Source organism: Chaetodon auriga, chromosome 15 (assembly GCF_051107435.1).
Source record: "Chaetodon auriga isolate fChaAug3 chromosome 15, fChaAug3.hap1, whole genome shotgun sequence".
NCBI classification, from domain to species: Eukaryota; Metazoa; Chordata; class Actinopteri; order Chaetodontiformes; family Chaetodontidae; genus Chaetodon; species Chaetodon auriga.
The window spans coordinates 15,165,747-15,183,175 of record NC_135088.1 but is presented as its reverse complement, the minus strand read 5'-3'; the positions used below and the strand labels follow the sequence as shown (position 1 = coordinate 15,183,175).

Sequence of the window (17,429 nt, the reverse complement as noted above, 5' to 3'; positions counted from 1 at the left end):
GAGTGCATTTCATTTATTTTGGAGATTCAAGTCTAAAAACACATTTTGTTAAATCAGTCCTGTTTTCCAGTGAAAGCTAATGCTACTTAACTTTGCATGCTTTGCCTACATGACAGTGATTGGTGGGTTTTGGCTGCAGGTTAATAACTTTTAGGCTTAACAATAAAAGAAAATCACAGGTCAGAAGTGCTGGTATATCCCTGTCAGAGCTGTGCAGTGTGGCTGCCTCTGCTGCAAGCTAGTTCTTAGCTCAACTGGACCAGCTGTATGTCTGACCTTGCTTTGAAGTGATCTCTGTCAGTGCTGTTAGCCATGTCACTAAGAGGCTTGCAGGCAGCAGATCAGTTTAGCACAGCCTCACCTGTCTAATCTGATTACTTCAACAAGGCTGCTATCAATGTGCAAGACAGGGCAAACAAGAACAGGCACATCGTCACACTTCCATATGCAGGAGATCATTTCCATACTCAGCAGAAGTCACTGCAGCTATGAAGATGGTTAATGAGCATCTTTACCTTTAAATGTTTTCTTTAAAATGTGGGGGTTTTCCTTCCATCCCTAAGCTTGAATTCCAGCTGTAGCACTGCAGTGAACTTTACATGCAGGTCAAAAGAGCAACAGCAGGCTTTCAGTGGCTTACCACAAGATATTTTCACCCCTCGGCCCCAGCTCACATAGTTCTTATGCTTTTATTAGCATAGCTGCCCGTATGTAAGATGCTCATGTTGACCTCTGCTCTGTAACTATTATCTCTGAAGCTTGACCTCAGTCAGGGAGGGAGGCCGCACAGATGTCACCAGGAGCATGAAGCCTCAGATTATGTGAAGAAAAGTGGACATATTAAAGATACTTTGACATAATTGATCAATCTAACAAAAAACAATATTTACATGAACATTTTCTGGTGTTTTTTCAGGAGTCAGGTTCTGATAATTGAAGAAATAATTATGTTACAATCCAAGTTGTAATTGTCTAAATGACGGCACGAGACCCATTTTACTGGTGTGTGTGTGCAGAGTTTTAGCTGTGTTCTGTTCAGTTAGCATCTTTAGCTACAGTAGTAAGATTAGGGAGACAGGAAAGAGCATGAGCGAAGTACTGTGAAGGATTTGTGCTGCAGCAGCAGGGTTATGTGAGGCTACATGCACCAGCTTCAAGGCCTGGGGCAGGAGAGCCGATGGTAGGTAGCCATCGGAGAGAATCATGCAATTATTAACACAGCAAAGGTTTGCTTTGGTCTGCTTTTAGTAATTATCTTATTTCCTTTTTCTTTTCTTCTGCTTCTTCTTTTTTTAATTTTTTTTTTTTTTTCTTTGCGTTGGGCACATTTGACAGAAGAGACACATTTGTCACTATTAAGGTATGCATGATGAGCAATGACCAGCTTTCATTCAAAAGTTCAAGGATTTTAATGAGTGAAGTGTTGCTGATATGACAATAAATGACCCATAAATTTCAACCCTCACTCCTGGAAATGAATGAGTTCCACACATGATTATATCCTTTTAGTTGTCCTTATTTTCTACTGAGTAGCACAGCAGTTGTGTGATTAGTGGAACTCATCTTTCATTTAACAGCAGGTCTGGGTGTGTGCCTCATCGCCTTGATATCAAACAGGTAGAGGTGGGAGAAGGTGCAGGTATCAGTCCACGCACAGTGTTAGCTGCCATTTTTGTCACAATTCTTCACAGTTCAATCCATCCATCACATCAGTCTTATAATGCTTAAAGTGTGTTTTAGGCTATTTCTAAATAATAGTACATATGTAAAATTTTCTGGCCTACATCAGCACTTGAGTTTACAGGATACAGAGTGAATGTACCTCTACTTTCACCTTCTTCTTCATCTCCTCCGCCCCCCCCCCCCCCCCACCATACAGTCTTCCCACACTAGTATGGATTAAAAGCTAAAGAGGACTGAGAAGTCAAATCTCACCAGTCCCTCCCACTCTTCCCTTTCGTTTACCTGTTACCTCTCCCAGCAGCTCTCGGCCAATCTTTTTTTGACCAATCCACACTGTGCTTCTCACGCACTGTCTCTTGCTCTGTGGTTTGGGGTAGGTCCCAGTCCAAAACAGGGACAGCAAGAAGGAAAGCAAGACTACACTACTCCAAAAGAGGAGATTTTTCACTTCAATCAGTATTATCTTTGAGGAACTTGGATGCAAGAGGAGATAATTTGATTTTTCTTTTTTACTTTTCATACTATTTGGATTACCTATGACATTTTCCCACAAAGATAGCCTTTCCTGCTGTATACTTCTGTATACTTAATCCACCTGGAATCTGGATGGTACTATTCAACACTGACATGGCTCCTCTGTAAAAAAGCTGCTCCAGGTCAGAATCGTCTCTTATCAAATCCATTTCACTGAACTGTCTTGTCATTGATTTTTCACCCTTAACTATAATTACGATATGATTTTGTTGAAGCAAATAATGTCATTATGGCCTTGTTCAAATCTGTTTGCAGCAGAGTAACTCCAGTAAAGGTGGGACTGTTGGAACGCCAAGGGCTGTCTTACCCTTTGATAAACGTAAAAAATAAATGAAATGTAAAAAAGGGTTTTGAGGAATTAGATGATTTGACCTATTTTTTCTTTTCAGTAGCACTTTACAACACAGCTAAACTATTAGTCAGTGCTGCTCTTAACTTATTAGCAACTGATAAGCCAATGTCAGTATTAGCCCCTTTAGAGGGCTTGTTGGTCGCAGCTCGCTCACTGCATTTCAGCTTGAAGACTTCAGGCTCTGTGGTGTTTTGTACTGTTAAAATGTAATTTCTGAGACACTGAAAGCCACAGGTAGTTCACATGTGAGATTTAATCTGGAGTGGGCCTCAAGAAAGTAAATAATAAAAAAATAGTGCAGATTGATAAATCAGTCAGGCTGTTATATGGGCCACTATCAGCTCGTTGCGGATGTATTTGTCATCTGTGTATATGTCAGACAATAAGTCACAAGAAATTAAAGGAGAGAAATAGCAAAATGAGTTTGACATAATCTAGAAACAGCGTCACTGTGACACAGTCGTCCACCAGAGAGCACTGACAAGTTGATCTTTTACCGGTAAAATCTGCCATTTAGTGTGTTAAGTTTGAATATATCTTCGTTGCAATTCTTAAACAACAACAACAACAACAACGACAACGACAAAGCAGCCTGTATCGAGGTGGTTTGTTTATGTGTCCATGTACAATTGTTTGACCATCAGAGGATATACTTACTTGGAGGTAATAGTATTTCAAACTGTGGCCTAAAGCTTTTTAAATTGTCCTTATGAACCAATATTCTACAGGTAGAACATTTTTATTTCTTTCAAACTGACCTTCAATATACTTAAAAAGCAACTCTCTGATGTGTAGCATTAGCTGCCATTAAAATAACCCTCACTACTAGCAGGCTGGTGAGGCCTTAACTGTCAGTGTCAGTAATTGTGACATATGCAGTCACTTTTAAAAAGTAGCCTTCAGCTGCCTTTGTTTGTCAGCCACAGACAGGATTTAATAGATTTAATAAAACATAAAATCATGTTAATTGCCAAGGTTACTGTTGATTATAGTCATATTAGTTCAGTCTTTTAACATTTTAGAAAATAGACCAGCTTGGAAAAGAAAATCGTTAACATGTGTTTGCAAGCAATGAATGCAAAAAAATAATTTTTCAGGTGTTTGTTCAGTGTCCTTGTCTTTCAGCAATAAAGTCTCTAAGTTCAGTGAGTCTTTGCACATTAATAGCACTGTTTTTTTTCCCCAATTCCAACCTGAAACACCTGTAAAAGCCCCATTACACTGTCACATATTACTAGGAGTTAATTCAAATTCACATCCTAGTTTCAAGAATCTGAAGGGTGAAGAGGAATCATCCACAAATGCATGGCTGAGAAGATCTCAAGAGATTGACTTTACAGGGGAAAAGAGATACCAAGACCAAATACAGACATCAAGGCTAGATTTAGCCCCACGTTACCTGGAAGTCGATCTTTTTTTTTTTTAACTCTGTGGCCCCAGCAGAGCTAATCAGCTTGCCACACACATGCCATTAATTCTCCAAGCAACAGCACTGGCACTCTGGGCACTGTGTCCTCACTGAAGACAGATGGATGCTGATAAGATTCAGCATCACATTCTGTTAAACAAAACAGCTCAGCAAGATGCAAGTTCAGGTCAGGGATCATGTCTGTTCCCTCGAGGCTGTTTAAGACCTGAGGTAGCCGGACCTTAGGAAGCACAGACAGATCACGCTGAATTGTCATGATCCACATTTTCTAATTCTTTTTCTTGTTATCTTGTTTTCTTGAGGCAGTGATGGCTTGGGATTGTCTCGTCACCTGTCCAGCTTTGGACTAGAGACCTGCTGAGTGCCAAGGGAAAGAGTCCCATCCACGAAGACACACTCACTGTACGCTAATTGCCACAGACTCTGCACTCCTCTTCTGTGTCTAAAGCATCAGAATAGCTGTGTGAGGAAATGGCAAGTCACAGAGACCCTCGCTTTCTGCACAACCTGTCCTACCACCCACGATGGCAGCATGACTCAGTAAAAGCGAGGAGAAAAAGACATATGAGGACAGTGGCTACAAACAGTTGCAGTGCACATAGTGAGCTTAAATCATTAGCAGCTTCATCATCATTGTCATCAAGATCCTTGTCATCAAAACCACAGTTGCCGTCATCCCCTGTGCAACGCTCCAGGAGCTGGTGGGGGAACTGGTTTCTTCTGTCCCTCCTCATGCTCTCATTACTGCCCTGCCAAGCCTGGGCGACCACTTTCAAGGTGGCCCTGCTCGGACCCTGGACGTGTGACCTTTTATACTCCAAAGCCCTCCCTGACTTGGCAGCCCGCCTTGCCACCTCCCGCATCAACAAGGATCCCTACCTCAACAAAGGCTACTGGTATGACTACACGCTGATCAATGAGGACTGCAAATCCTCCCGTGCCCTTGCTCGCTTTGCTGAGCTGGAAGGTTATGGTGCTGCTTTCCTGGGCCCTGCCAATCCAGGCTACTGCTCCTCAGCTTCTTTGTATGCAAAGGAGTGGGATGTTGGGATTTTTTCCTGGGCTTGCCTGAAACCCAACATGAAAAAAGGAGGGACGTATCCCACCTTCATGCGGCCGCTGCCACTGTCCTCTCATGTGCTCTTCACTGTGTTGCGTTACTTTCGTTGGGCCCATGTGGCCATAATCTCAGAGGATACAGACATATGGGATGCTACAGGACGTGAACTGGCCTCGTCACTGAGGGCCCTTGGCCTGCCCGTCAACCCTGTGGTGACAATGGGGGACGACAAAGAAGGGCCTCGGAGAGCCCTGACCAAAGTGCGGGACACAGACCGGGTCAGAGGTGAGTTGAAAATGTAAAGATGATTGAAAAACAAATAATGTTACAACAGTAAAACAACCTCCACATTGTCTTATTCCACATGAATCATGCAAATATCTGAGTTTTCAAACCCTCCTCTCTCCACAGTGGTCATTATGTGCATGCCTTCTGTCCTGATTGGTGGTCAGTCCCAGTACCAACTTCTGACAACAGCCTTGGCCATGCGTATGATCGACCGTGGCTACGTGTTCATCCCCTATGACACCCTCCTCTACTCATTGCCCTACAAGAATGCAAACTACTATTTGCTAGGCAATGACACCAAGCTGCGGAAAGCCTATGACGGGGTCCTCACCATCACTATGGACTCTGGACAACGCAATTTCTATGAGGCCTTCAAAGATGCTCAGGACAGCTATGAAATCCGCAGCAGCACTCCACCAGAGCAGGTGAGACTGAATATTGTGATAATTATGATAACAAATCTGGAAGAAGAGAAAGAGGCACCGAATTCAATCAAAATCTTTACATTACTGTCTCTTCTGACAGGTTTCTCCATTCTTTGGCACCATCTACGACATGATGTACTACATAGCAATGGCTGTGGAGCAAGCCCGTGCCAGTGGAGGCCGCTGGGTAACTGGAGAGATCCTGGGTGACAGCAAGGGCGGCTTTGAATTTGAAGGCTTCAATCAGCCCTTGAGGGCCGGCAGGAACGGTGAAGGCATGCAGGGTCGCTATGTAGTGCTGGACTACAGTGGCATGGGCACATCTCTCTACTCCACTCATTCTCTGGAGGCTGCTCATACAGATGGCAAGATGGGGGGTTTAAAATACCTCGGTCGTTCGATCCATTTTGCCGGCAGCACGCCCTACACTGACTCAGGCTGCTGGTTTAGCCCATACTTTGCCTGCACTGGAGGTGAGTACAATATTACTGTCATTGTTGGAAAAAAGTATAAGCTGGTGCTGTGTATATTGCTGAATTGAGCTCATTCAAATCAACTCAAATTTCTGTGTTTTTTCTTCCTAAAGGCATCGATTCAGTCACTCTCCTCTTTTTTTGCCTGCTGTTCATTGGATTGGCTGGATTTGGAGTTAACGTCCTTATTGGTTTCAAGTATGTCGAGCAGAATATCAAAGAATGACATCTCGTCTGGTTCAGCCTTTCTGAATTTCTCAGATTTTTAGAAAATATCCTTATTCTTTTCTCTTTTCTTTTCTTTTGTCCCTCCAGAAGAAGTGGCAGGGTTGCGTTTAGCTTTGCAGGTGGTGGTAGCGGTGGATCGACGAAGGTAGTCCTGACCCTGGATGACCTGATCTTCATCAACACTCAAATCAGCAAACGGGTCAGTTCTGTGCCGAATCTCTGACAACACTGACAGTATTTTGCTGTGGCATGAAAGTTGTTTACCTGGAAAAGATGACTGACTTACCCGTCCTCCGTGAACTCTGTGTGTGTGTGTGAGCAGAAGCTCAATGACGAAAGCATCTTGAGAAGCCAGCTGGACGTGAAGACACCTCACCACTCGGTGTCCGGTCGCAGCTACTTGGCCTCCACGCCAGACAGCTCGAATGTTGCTGTGTTTGAAGTAAGGCTGACACAATCAATAAACTCCTGTTTTACCATTTTTGCACTCACGCCTTCAGATGATTTTGGTTTCACAAAGACTGTGTGGTTTTGTGTTACTCCCAGGGTGACTGGGTTTGGCTGAAGAAGTGCCCCAGTGGAGCAGTAACAGGTGTCACCAACAACACTGAGAATGTCTTTGTCAAGGTAAGTGAATGTTTGGACATGTCACTCATCATTAAAACAACTGACTGGCCACTGTTGCCACAAAATACACACTGGTCTTGTACTGTGATTACGCATTAATAGACTTTCATCTGAATTTGAATCTAAAGGAAGAGATGTTGCAAAAGTTCTGACTGCGCTGCCACAAAAGCTGTCAAGCTAAGTGATATTACAACCGCGACACAGACCTGATCGATCACAGCCTTGATGTTCCCCTTGTCTTCCTCTCAGCTCAGAGACATGAGGCACGAGAACCTCAATCTGTTCCTGGGCCTGTTCTTCGACTCTGGGATCTTTGGCGTTGTGACCGAGCACTGCACCAGGGGCAGCTTGGAGGATCTGCTCAACAATGAGGACGTGCGTCTCGATTGGATGTTCAAATCTTCCCTGTTGATGGATCTGATTCGGGTGAGAGAGACAACATGGGCCAGTCATGTTTCATTTCTCATCTCGCCATGATTTTTTTCAGTGCTCACACATTTCCCACAAACTGTCATCAGGGCATGAAGTACCTGCACAATCGTGACATCATCCACGGACGGCTCAAATCCCGTAACTGTGTGGTGGACGGCCGCTTTGTACTGAAGGTGACAGATTATGGGTTCAATGAAATTCTGATTGCCCAAAGCATTGACACTGAGGAGGAAAAGCCGGAGGGTGAGTTCATGTGCATGCACTAATTTGGTGATTTTGCTTTGCTTTTGCTTCATACAGATTGATTTTCTTTGTCTACTTATTGATGCACATCTTTTACTTTTCCAATAAAGACCTGCTTTGGACGGCTCCTGAGCTGCTGCGAAATGCCACTCAGAGGAGGAGGGGCACTTTCCAGGGAGACGTCTACAGCTTCTCCATTGTCGCACAGGAGGTCATCTGTCGCTCTGCACCTTTCTGCATGCTGGACATGCCTGTCAAGGGTGAGTGATATGGCACTGATAACACCAGAGCATGGCAACATGAAAAGCTATTTTAGCTATTTGAACTGTTCATTCTGTCCTTTATGGTCACCACCTGAGTAAAAGGCTGCTGATTGACCTGAGGTGCTAATAACATGCTATGAATACCATGAGAACATTTATTGTTGTTCTCCATGCACCTTATACACAAAGTGTTCACGTTGAGCTGAAACAAAAATGACAAATATTAGATTTATAGCTGGAAAAGCTGCGCTAACTGTATCTTCTTACCAGGGACATTCACAGTAATTGGGCAAAACTGCACAAAATTATACACATAAAAAAACAATGGTGTTGAATTTTCAGTGCGGCATGTGCATCTGTGTTGTCATCTGTGCAATGTGTGCTGTCTGTGTGCATTGACAGAGATTATCAGCAAGGTCAAAGAGCCTCCTCCTCTGTGTCGGCCTGTTATGTCAGTGGACGAAGCTCCGGTGGACGTGATACAGGTTTTGAAACAGTCCTGGAGTGAAGAGCCAGACAAGAGGCCGAACTTTGAGGAGATCTTTAAACAGGTAAAAACACTGAAAACACGCTTCGATTCAGATCTGCTCCTCCTTATATGTTCAACTTTAAAGCTGGAGGTGGCATTTCTGTTCCCTCCTTTTCATGTGACAGTTCAAGAGCATCACCAAAGGGAAGAAGACCAACATTATCGACTCTATGCTGCGCATGTTGGAGCAGTACTCATCCAACTTGGAGGATCTGATTAGAGAGAGGACAGAGGAGCTGGAGGTGGAGAGACAGAAGACCGACAAGCTGGTGGCTGCGATGTTGCCCAAGTGAGTATCCAGCAACTTTAACTGATGCATGCAAGCCATGATAAAACTGTGGTGTCATGCTCTAAGTCTGTTGGTGAGCAGCAATAACCTCTGGAGGCCCATAGAGCCTCAGCATAAGGGAGGTCAAAGGTCAGAGACAGCATCCCTGCAGCTGGTAGGGATCCGGTGCTCAGCTCAGCTGACATACAGCGAGGTTTAGAGGTCTTCTGCAGGGGTTTAATAATGATTCTCGGGGGCTGTGGGGCTCAGGCCAGCTGTGAAACATTCAGCTGAAACAAGATGCTGTGGGACTGTTGAGCTAACAAAACAGTCAAAACACATTTCTTTATTTTTTGTCTCAAACTTTACCACCAGAATATAGCTGCAGTTCTGCTGCGTTCAGCTGCTGGGGGAATGTTTGGTGCAACAAACCAATGATGTCAGACAGTCAAGCCTGTCTAAATCAAACACCATCACTGAAACCTTCTGTGGGTTTTGCTTGCTAATACAAGCACAAAATGACAGAATTTACTTGAAGTGATTTTTAAGGTCAAATGCAAAACTCAGTATAAAACCACATGATGACGTTAAATAACTGTCCTGCTTTTAACTTCTGTCTATCAGAGTCTGTTATTAATTCATGTATCAGTATGATGAAAAAATATACATCAAAACATGGACACACTCTACTGTGTTCTTCATAGCATTGAATTTAGTTGAATCAGATCTTAATTAATCTTTCCTACATTAGATCAACTAAAAAATGAATGTGGTCATTTGAAATCACTGATCTGGCAGTGAGCAGTGGCTTTCCTGTGTTATCTGTATATTAACAGCAGAGACTCGCTGTCATAGCACTGTGCTCTCAGAGACGTCACTGCCTGTTTGCAATGATCAGAAACAATAATTTTCCACTCATCGTCTTCCTCCTCCTTCAGGTCTGTGGCTTCGGCGCTGAAGACAGGGAAGCCCGTCAAACCTGAGCATTTCAGCGACGTCACACTGTACTTCAGTGACATCGTGGGCTTCACCACCATCTCAGCTCTCAGCGAACCCATCGAGGTGGTCGACTTACTCAACGACCTCTACACACTCTTTGATGCTATCATTGGACTGCATGATGTCTATAAGGTGAGTGTTATTTTTGGGTATTGGGCCATGTTGAAATATTTTTCACTATTTTGAATATAATAGAACCGATCTTTTGTAGCATACATAAATCAGAGAGAAACATGAGAGAAAAAGCCCACATTGTGTGTTTGCGCGTCTTATTTTTATGTTATCTAGGTGGAAACTATTGGAGATGCCTACATGGTAGCCTCAGGAGTCCCCTCTAGGAACGGCAACCGTCATGCAGCTGAGATGGCCAACATGTCTCTTGACATCCTCCACTGCATTGGGACCTTCAAGATGAGGCACATGCCTGAACTCAAAGTCAGGATCCGTATTGGTCTGCACTCTGGTGAGCTTCCTGTGCCGTGATAAACTTTGCTCTAATCATCATGATACCAAACATTGACGCTGCATAGAGATATATTTGCTTCAAGAGTCACATACATGTGTAGAATAACATGAATCCAAATTCCACTCCAGAGTGAATAAAAGTAAATACAGAGGAATACGAATACAAGAACCCAAGCAGCTAAGGCAAGGAGGTATTTTTACCTCCTTTATCCTCGTCTGGAACTTATTCCTGGAACAGTGAAACACTATCCACTTAGAGTGCTGTCATCCAATTAACACACTGCATACTTTGGATTTCTAACTCTATTCTATGAATTTCTTCATGCACACAAGAGCGGCAGTGCACTCCTTTAATGTCACGTATTGAGAAAAGAATTTTACACTTTGACTGAAATGCTAGATTATGGGAAAGAGTGGGAACAAAAAATGTATTGAAAATTGAGTCTTCAGAGTAAAAATCTGACACACAAAATGGTTTATGATGTATGATATTACTTGCTAATGAGAGGCATCCTATTCAAAGCCCACTCATCGCGTGTGTGTGTGCGTGTGTGTGTGGTCTTTGCAGGCCCAGTGGTAGCAGGAGTAGTGGGTCTTACGATGCCTCGGTACTGTCTGTTTGGAGACACGGTCAACACAGCATCTCGAATGGAGTCCACAGGGTTGCGTGAGTGTCTCATACTGTATCTACGGACCGCACAGATCTGCTCTTCCTTTTTAGTGTTTTTTGGCATAGTAGTCGAGGAGACAGGTGTAGTTTGTGTGCATGCTGCTTGAGGCTAAACAGAGCTTTGAGTGAGCAGTCCTTACTAATCCTTTAAGACTATCAGCAGAATTAGAGGTCAAATTGAAGTTTCACTGTAAATGTCGTCAATGTCCAAGTTTGCCTCCGCTACCCTCTGCGTGCTGTATAAATTAAGTATAAACTGAAGTATTAACTACGAAGAACATTTTGCCTATGTTTAAAAATAACATTCGATGTACTCTGCCGTTCAAAGGTTTGGAATCACCTGCCACACAAGTTTGATGTGGTACAGTCAGATAACTGAGAGGACTACTCTATATTTTTAAATGGTCTTTCGTGCTTTTAGGATATGGAAAGTCCTCTTTACAAACAGATGTCATTTTATATGAAAGGTCTGCAAAAAAAAAAGTGATGTTCTGTATGCAGAATTAAACACTGTACAACGGTTCAACCAGACTGACAACTGAAAGGACAGAAAGAGACAAAGATACCTTTGAGCAACACTTAAATGAGAATAAAATAAATCACCAGTCATTGGTCAAAGAAACTGGAATCTTAGCATCAAAATCTGTGGAGATTTAAACAGAAGCATGTTCCTGTTTCAGGGTCAAGTGCACAGTAATGCCCATAACAAGTTGGGATTAACAGGTGTGTTGCTTTGGCAAAGCTCATCTTAATACTTCACAACAGAAGCAAAAGGTGAGAGTAGGGTTAGCACCGTTGGAATATCAGCTGTACATACAATGGCCTGATACATCACAGTTTAAACCTATTCAATCTCACCACTCTACATCACATTGAACTGTCATGGTTCAATGACTGATGGTCGCATACACTTCTCTGGCCTTGAAAACAAATTCAAAATCAAATGGTATTTAACACTGTGGGGACAAAGACTAAATGGAAATTTGAATGACTTAATTTTTCTTCTTTTAGGGTCAAAACTATTTCAAACATAAATAATACATTTGGTGGCTAAACCAGTCATTATTGAAGGAAAGATTAAAAAACTTCATATAAGGGGTGATTCCAGACTTTTGAACATGTAGCTCCCAGAACATCACACTAAAGTAAATTAAAGTATTCACTTTGAACTGTTCAGTGGCCGTTTCAGTCTAATTAATATATCTAAAATAACAGTTGTGCATTTATGCATGAATATACTGACCTTCTGCCATTGGAGGCAAAGCGACAGTGAGTACTCTACTGCCCCCCAGTGGCTTCATACCAAAAGGACAGCCTGACTTTTTAAATGTAATTTTTAACCTTAGAAAGTTCGAAGAACAATACGGATTTGTCATGTATACCTGATATTAAAGCAACATCAGTGTGCAAATGCTGAAGATGATTCTTTTTTTGCTCTCACAGCTTACAGAATCCATGTCAACCAATCCACAGTTGATGTCCTGAACAGCTTGAAGTTAGGATACAAGATTCAAGTCAGAGGCATGACAGAGTTAAAGGTAAAATGAATAATAATGGAAAAAGAAGAAGATACATAATATAAAAAGAAGAATGCAATGTATAAACTGTTGCACAGACATTGCAATAGTAGCTAATCAACACTAATTATTATTTATTCCCAGGGAAAAGGGATTGAGAACACTTATTGGTTGGTAGGGAGGGAAGATTTCAACAAGCCTCTTCCGATACCTCCAGACCTTCAAGGGTAAGAGACTGTTCTGGTTTCTGCTCCACATAAATCCATACAAATGGGATTTAATCTTTGTGCTACATTTATACTGTTTCATTGTGTATTATTGCAGCACAACTTAATGTAATCAATGACCTATTTGTGTGTATGTTGTGTTCTGCAGTGTGTCCCAGTCACAGTACGTAAAAAGCTGTATTTCTTATTACAGGGGAAGCAATCATGGTATCGCTTTAGAGGAGATACCTGTTGACAGACGACAGAAATTCCTGGATCGACAGAAGAAGATGGGCTAGCCTGACCTTTTTTTTTTATTGATGTCCCAGGATGGAAAGCGAGATTTTTTAAAGTAAAAGAATACACCAAGAGACGTGCGAATGAAAAGTTGAATGTTGCAACATCCAACAGCAATCTACTATAATTTGTGCATTGTGCAAAATGAAATCCAGCACCTGTGACATGAGAATTCACACGTTTCGGATTTCTCAAAATCATTGGTATACAAAAATAATCTTTGAGATTATCATTCTTTTCATTCATAGTCTCTGCACATGCGTGCCACGATAAACCCTGGCTCCAAGATGCAAAAGAGGCAACTGTCCATATTATAGTCAACAGTTTTTATACTGAAAATGAAGTACACATGCAGCATCATATGCAGACCAAAGCCGAATTATAGGGGTTGGTTTAGAGGACAGCAACAGCCTAACAGGAAGAGACTGTGACTGATGTCTACAAACATGATCACAGTGTCATGTGTAATACTGGAGTACTTTGTGTACTGTATGTATTTGTATGAATCATTATGCTTTGTAGAGACTTTGGAGAGATTTTATCATGAACCCCAACACCCCCCCCCCCCCCACACACACACACACACACACACACACACACACACACCCCCACACACACTGCTCGACAGTTCATATCAGGTATAATGCTGCACTCATTTTCGGAGCATTAGCCTTTTGCAGCGACATTTCCACAGTAATTTAGGCTGGCACGGAGCGGAGAGGTCTGTCCGGGTGGAGAGCTCAGGTCGGGGGAAGCTGTGATTTTGCTTTTGTAGCAGCATTACTGTGATCGTTCACACATTTGCTGAATGAAGCCATATCATCCAAAAACGGTCGAAATATATCACACAAAACATCCGGTTTGTTTATGTAATATTAGATCTACTTATTAACATAGATTTTAAAAACAAAATCTTTTTGACTACTGGATCTCTCAGCGTTTTATACCCTTATACTGTGGTGAGCCTATTTGAGTTGACTTGACTGATAGGACTGTTTCATTCTAACTTATCAGTTTGATTAAGAGGATCTAAAGACGAGAATGTGCTCTAAAATTTAGCTTAGATGCTTGTTCCAATCTTAATTCGAAAAATCCAGACTGCGAACCAAATTCCAACATTTAATGACAAACCATTTTTGGAAAAATGCCATGGGATCCACATGATATTGTTCTTTAAAAACCTGATGTGCATCTACAGTATGTTTCTCTCCCTAATGATGTATGATACTACATGCAGTATGCATTGTTTTTAATGATGTGTGGATTGCTTTGAACATTATACTGACATTTTCTACCAAAACAAAGCAGACGTATGCGACATGCAGACGAGACCAAAGCTATTGCTCACTAATGTAACGTACTGTCGCCTATTACTGAAACATGCTGCATGCATGGCTGAATGTATTGTACAGCATGCTGTGTGGTTCTTAATAGGAAAACAATAGGAGGACTTGATTTCTGTGACATACAGCATATCTGCTCTGCACTGATTCACAGAATGTCTAAGTCAATTGACTGAAATGATCATCCTCAATAATGTGCTTCAGCAGATTGAGCCTTTTCGCCATCTCCTAGAGGAAAATGCCTGGCTGTGTCTGAGTTTTTCACCCATTACCTTCTTTTTTTGGGCTCTCCAGGACCCAAAAGTGAAGGTCCTGTGAGAGCAAATGCTCACTAACATCCTCCGATGCCCAACCCCAGGGGATCCGAGTTGAATTTTACACAACATGTGGGGGGGGGGGGGGGCTTGCATAAAAAAAGAGAATGACAGAGTCCTCTAGTCCTCTGAGTCATTTCTCTTTGGCCTGGGGATGTGTATATTTGTACATAGTTTGTCTTTGTGTCCTGTGCAGGGTTAGGGACTTTTTAGTGGAGTTTTTTTTCTGCTTGGGTTCCCTAAACCCCTGACACAAAAGGAGATATCAACAAACGCAAGGGTTTAATCACAGTGCATTCAAAAAGCAAGCAACTGCATTGTTCACTCGCTCTCTGTTGGCTCACTAATTGTCTGCTGCAGCATTGATATTGAAGCAACAATAGGCCGGCAATGTCAGGATGCGATATTCCTCCGACAACAGTTTCAGTCTGTGGACAGTTCTTCACTGGGAGCTCACTGCTGACCACTTCTAACATACAGCGACTTGCCACAGTAGCTCAGCGCGTAGACAAACAAAATGGCCATCTGATGACTTGATTATCAGGTTGCTTGCGGTGTAGTCTTTCATCCCATTAAGTGTTTAGCACCAGCACTGGCTCCTCAAGCATGATTGAACCCCCGATGAGGAGGAAACACAGGATTCTGAATCAAAATGAAGAACATGGGGGGAAGCTGTCTGAATGCTCCTTTGATGGGTATCTAAAGAACAAAATGAGCTATTCTAATGCATACGTAGGTAGGACCTACTTTTTTTTTAGACTTCTAATCAATTTGCCAAATAGATAGATCCCATCAAAACTGAATGGACTGTATTGTTCATTTTGAAAAGTGATCTCAATGTGTTTCTGTAAATAAATTATGGTTTTAGTGAAGATTGTGTTGTTATGTATTTGTCTTATTGCCTGCTCCTCAGTCTATATATGTTAACTTATATCCCACATGGTGCCCTGACAGCACATTAAATTAGGATTTCAAACAAGTGGAGCAAAAAATCACAGGTTAGATAAAGTCTTGATATTTTTAAGTTTTAAGCAGTGTTGTAAATGGGCAGGGAATTACAAAGGCCATAAGGGGTGACACACCTAAAGTATCTACAACATTAAAACTCCACTGAATCATGAAGAGGAGACAGAAACTCACAGGAAGTCTTACCTCAACATTTCACCATAAATCCCCAACCAAGTTACAGTAACGCTAACAAGCTTTGGGCCCGTCTTTACGTACTTGAGCTGGTGTGTTTTATTCTGCAGTGGAACAATCCGATGGAAACGTAAGGATGGCTTTACATAATGCAACTTCTGTGCAATACATGCTGCATGTTGTAAACAACCCCCGACAAGTGTTTTTGTTGCAGCTTCATCCTGAGCACTGCAAATGATGAGAAATCTGATTCATAATGTTCACTGAGTGGACTGATCTCGATGAAGCTGAGGTTGCATTGTAGTTGCACTGTGCATCTTACAGTAACTCCATCAAACAGAATTTTGGATCACAGTTAAGGTATTTGTCAAAATTTTTGAAGAAATCCAGAGACATCATTCCAATTTTCCTTCAGTAACAGGACATATTTGTTGCTTTAGGCCAGTAAATCTTCTTAAAAGAATATTTGAATTCTACCAGAAACCTTCCTGGTGATCGCTACTGTGCCAGACAACAAAATCATATGATTAAATGTGAAATGATCAAAATGTTATTATCCAAATCAAAATAAGAACAGATCATGTCAGCACTCTGAGGACAATGTCAGCTTTTTTAAAGCAGTTTTTACCTCTGCCTTTTGCAGGGGTTGCTGTGAGGACAATTTGATGGTATAAATCATCAATACCATACCAATGCTTTGGCATGTGGCATCATTTAGTGAATATTCTGTCTGCATGTATGGGGCATAATATAAATTACCATAAAAAGGGCTTCAGTCTGCATTTAAAAGCTGTATTGTGTGCCATGTGGAATCCTAGTTTGGCCATCCTGGACCTTTTAGGGTCTTTGCTGTTCCAAACCGTTCAGGTAAGCCCATTAAATGTCAATAGAGGAATTAACTCAATATGTCCTGGATATAGTGCAGTGGTGAGTTTATCTGACTTGTGTTTATTATTACAGATTTGATTGGATTACGTCTACACTGCATGTTATTATCACCGAATCTTTTACAATCTATTACAGTCCTAAATCTCTGTGACAGTGTCTCTATAGGGAGATATCTCCATTGTGTCTCCTGCACAGGCAACTGAACTGTGCGTTTTTCTCTGTAAAATCTGCACAAATGTACTTAATGGCTGCATGACATTCAGCAGCACTATCCCAAAAACATGTTCAGCCTATAGCTGCGTAAGCCTTGACCTCTCAAACAGCATGTTCTGCAGCTCTATTTTGTCCTCCAGTCAGTGGGGTAAAAATCCTTTGAATAAACGCCGAATTACCCAACAGAAACTGTCTGATCGTCCACATGATGACAAACGAAGTCGTCCTCGGCTGAACACCGTGTTCCTCTGTGCACCTCATCAGTCCTGAACCCCCCACCCCCCCCAACCCACCGGCATTTGACTGGCACCGAGTTCGAAGTGCCAGTCTAGCAGAAGCTGCGTCAAGTCAGCCAGAGACAATAAGGGAGCGACCGGAAACTTTGCGGGTCGGCTTTCACAATTAAAGCATATTAGAATACCCGGACGACTTACTGAATCATGACTTTATGAAGCTGCAGTTAACAAGTACACAGTGCTAGAAACAGAAAAAAGAGTCGACTGTAGCATTCTTCTCATAAATCATTTTACCTTTACTCACCCG

At 42.1% G+C, this 17,429-nt stretch overlaps 1 protein-coding gene across 2 annotated transcripts; it reads left to right on the top strand.

The window, feature by feature from the left end:
• The first annotated feature begins 2,015 nt into the window (after positions 1 to 2,015).
• Positions 2,016 to 13,551, top strand: gucy2d (guanylate cyclase 2D, retinal). Of its 2 annotated transcripts, none has more exons than XM_076750359.1 (19): positions 2,016 to 2,339; positions 4,305 to 5,343; positions 5,470 to 5,771; positions 5,872 to 6,244; positions 6,358 to 6,442; positions 6,563 to 6,671; positions 6,795 to 6,914; positions 7,019 to 7,099; positions 7,349 to 7,525; positions 7,618 to 7,774; positions 7,885 to 8,034; positions 8,440 to 8,588; positions 8,692 to 8,855; positions 9,773 to 9,965; positions 10,122 to 10,296; positions 10,867 to 10,965; positions 12,412 to 12,506; positions 12,630 to 12,712; positions 12,906 to 13,551. In XM_076750359.1, exons 2-19 carry the CDS (start codon positions 4,470 to 4,472, stop codon positions 12,988 to 12,990), a joined length of 3,471 nt encoding a protein of 1,156 aa, XP_076606474.1. In that variant the 5' UTR covers positions 2,016 to 2,339; positions 4,305 to 4,469; the 3' UTR covers positions 12,991 to 13,551. The 2 variants fall into 2 exon arrangements, with proteins under 2 accessions (XP_076606474.1, XP_076606473.1); XM_076750358.1 differs by having other exon boundaries at positions 6,560 to 6,671.
• Positions 13,552 to 17,429: the final 3,878 nt, after the last annotated feature.

What these genes read in the sequence shown, in the direction of transcription:
- gucy2d (XM_076750358.1), top strand. Translation starts at nt 4,470, where the DNA reads ATGGCAAGTCACAGAGACCCTCGCTTTCTGCACAACCTGTCCTACCAC. An exon ending in TGTTGATGGATCTGATTCGG is followed by an intron (nt 7,526 to 7,617) that starts GTGAGAGAGACA and finishes AACTGTCATCAG; the next exon opens with GGCATGAAGTACCTGCACAA. An exon ending in CCGTATTGGTCTGCACTCTG is followed by an intron (nt 10,297 to 10,866) that starts GTGAGCTTCCTG and finishes TGGTCTTTGCAG; the next exon opens with GCCCAGTGGTAGCAGGAGTA.